The following is a 1,095-nucleotide window of genomic DNA, read 5'->3' as shown; positions in this document are numbered from 1 at the left end:
TCGCAGCTTTTTCAACTTTCGGAGCCGGGTGGCCGGAGCAGAGGCAGCTGCGGGTCCCGCCGGCCGCGGTTTAGCGTTCGGTTAAGTGTATGATGCAATTGCACGCTCAGTTTCAGATTTCCGCCGAGCGCCAGCCAACTGGCATCACGAGGCCGCCGCAAATAAAAAAAAACCCTTTTGGAGCCACAGCTGTAAGCTGAAAGCAGTCAAAGAGAAGCAGCCAACGTCGTTTAGCTCCGACACCGCTCTCCAACCTGTTTTGACCACAGTAGGTTTAAGAGTTAACAAGGCCGGAGGGAGCAACCGCTCTGACTCCAACAGCAGCCCAACCGACTCCGCCAAAATAAACCCAAATCCCAACAATCCGAACCTCTAGGACCGGCTCGGCTCAGCCCCGTAGGAGGTTCTTACCTTTCCAAATTCGATTTTGATGTAGAAGTCGTCATTTTGCCGGGCCATCCCCTGGTCTTGGAGTTCAGCTGGGAGATCGTGATGTCCCGCTAGAAGCGGTTCCTCCCTCTCGTCTTCTGCAGGCACCGCGGCCGTCCTGCAAGACGCTGGTTTCTGGAGGAGAAGGGTGGAGACGGGCGTAAATACGGAATTCAAATGCGGCTGCTTCGGCGCCGAGGGCAAATTCAACAGGGTAAGAAGTCGCTTTAACCCGAGGGCACTTGTTCTGGAGAGCCAGTTGGGATCTGGCAAGCGGCAAGGCAATGTGTTCAAGCATCCCCGCAGGGCATGAGAGCCAGAAAAATCTGAATTTAGCAGGGGAACGCGTGACTACGTTCTCACCAACTGCAGCAACAGAGGGACAGACGCGTGCGGGGTGAGGGAAAAGACCTCTCCAGGCGCCGTTTTGCAAACCGCGAGGCGGCAGGATGTCTGGAGTGCCACCGGAGTACGAAGCGTACGCCTTCAGATGGGAAGCGGGCAGGCTCCCCAGTGGCAATTAACAATATTTTGAGAGGCAGCAGATTGTTTCCTACAAACTAAAAAAATCCAAATGCCAGAAACCAGCTCAGTGCCAGAATTCTTCTTCTTTTTCTCCCCTCCCTGCCTTCGCTGCCCCTTCGGCACGCCGGGAAGGGAAGAGCG

At 55.3% G+C, this 1,095-nt stretch overlaps 1 protein-coding gene across 1 annotated transcript in view; it reads right to left on the bottom strand.

Annotated features, from left to right (window-relative positions):
• Positions 1-1,095, bottom strand: part of LOC104282641 — a gene marked incomplete at its 5' end in the record, with an annotated part of 25,636 nt that overhangs the window by 18,573 nt on the left and 5,968 nt on the right. Inside the window, one exon of the mRNA XM_009880755.1 lies at positions 412-564. Coding sequence (XP_009879057.1) covers positions 412-564 — 153 coding nt within the window. The remainder of the gene's footprint in view (positions 1-411; positions 565-1,095) is intronic.

The sequence above is a fragment of the Charadrius vociferus genome, unplaced genomic scaffold, assembly GCF_000708025.1.
Source record: "Charadrius vociferus isolate BGI_N301 unplaced genomic scaffold, ASM70802v2 scaffold943, whole genome shotgun sequence".
NCBI lineage: Eukaryota > Metazoa > Chordata > Aves > Charadriiformes > Charadriidae > Charadrius > Charadrius vociferus.
The sequence above is the reverse complement of the archived record's forward strand: the minus strand, read 5'-3'. Positions and strand labels throughout refer to the sequence as shown.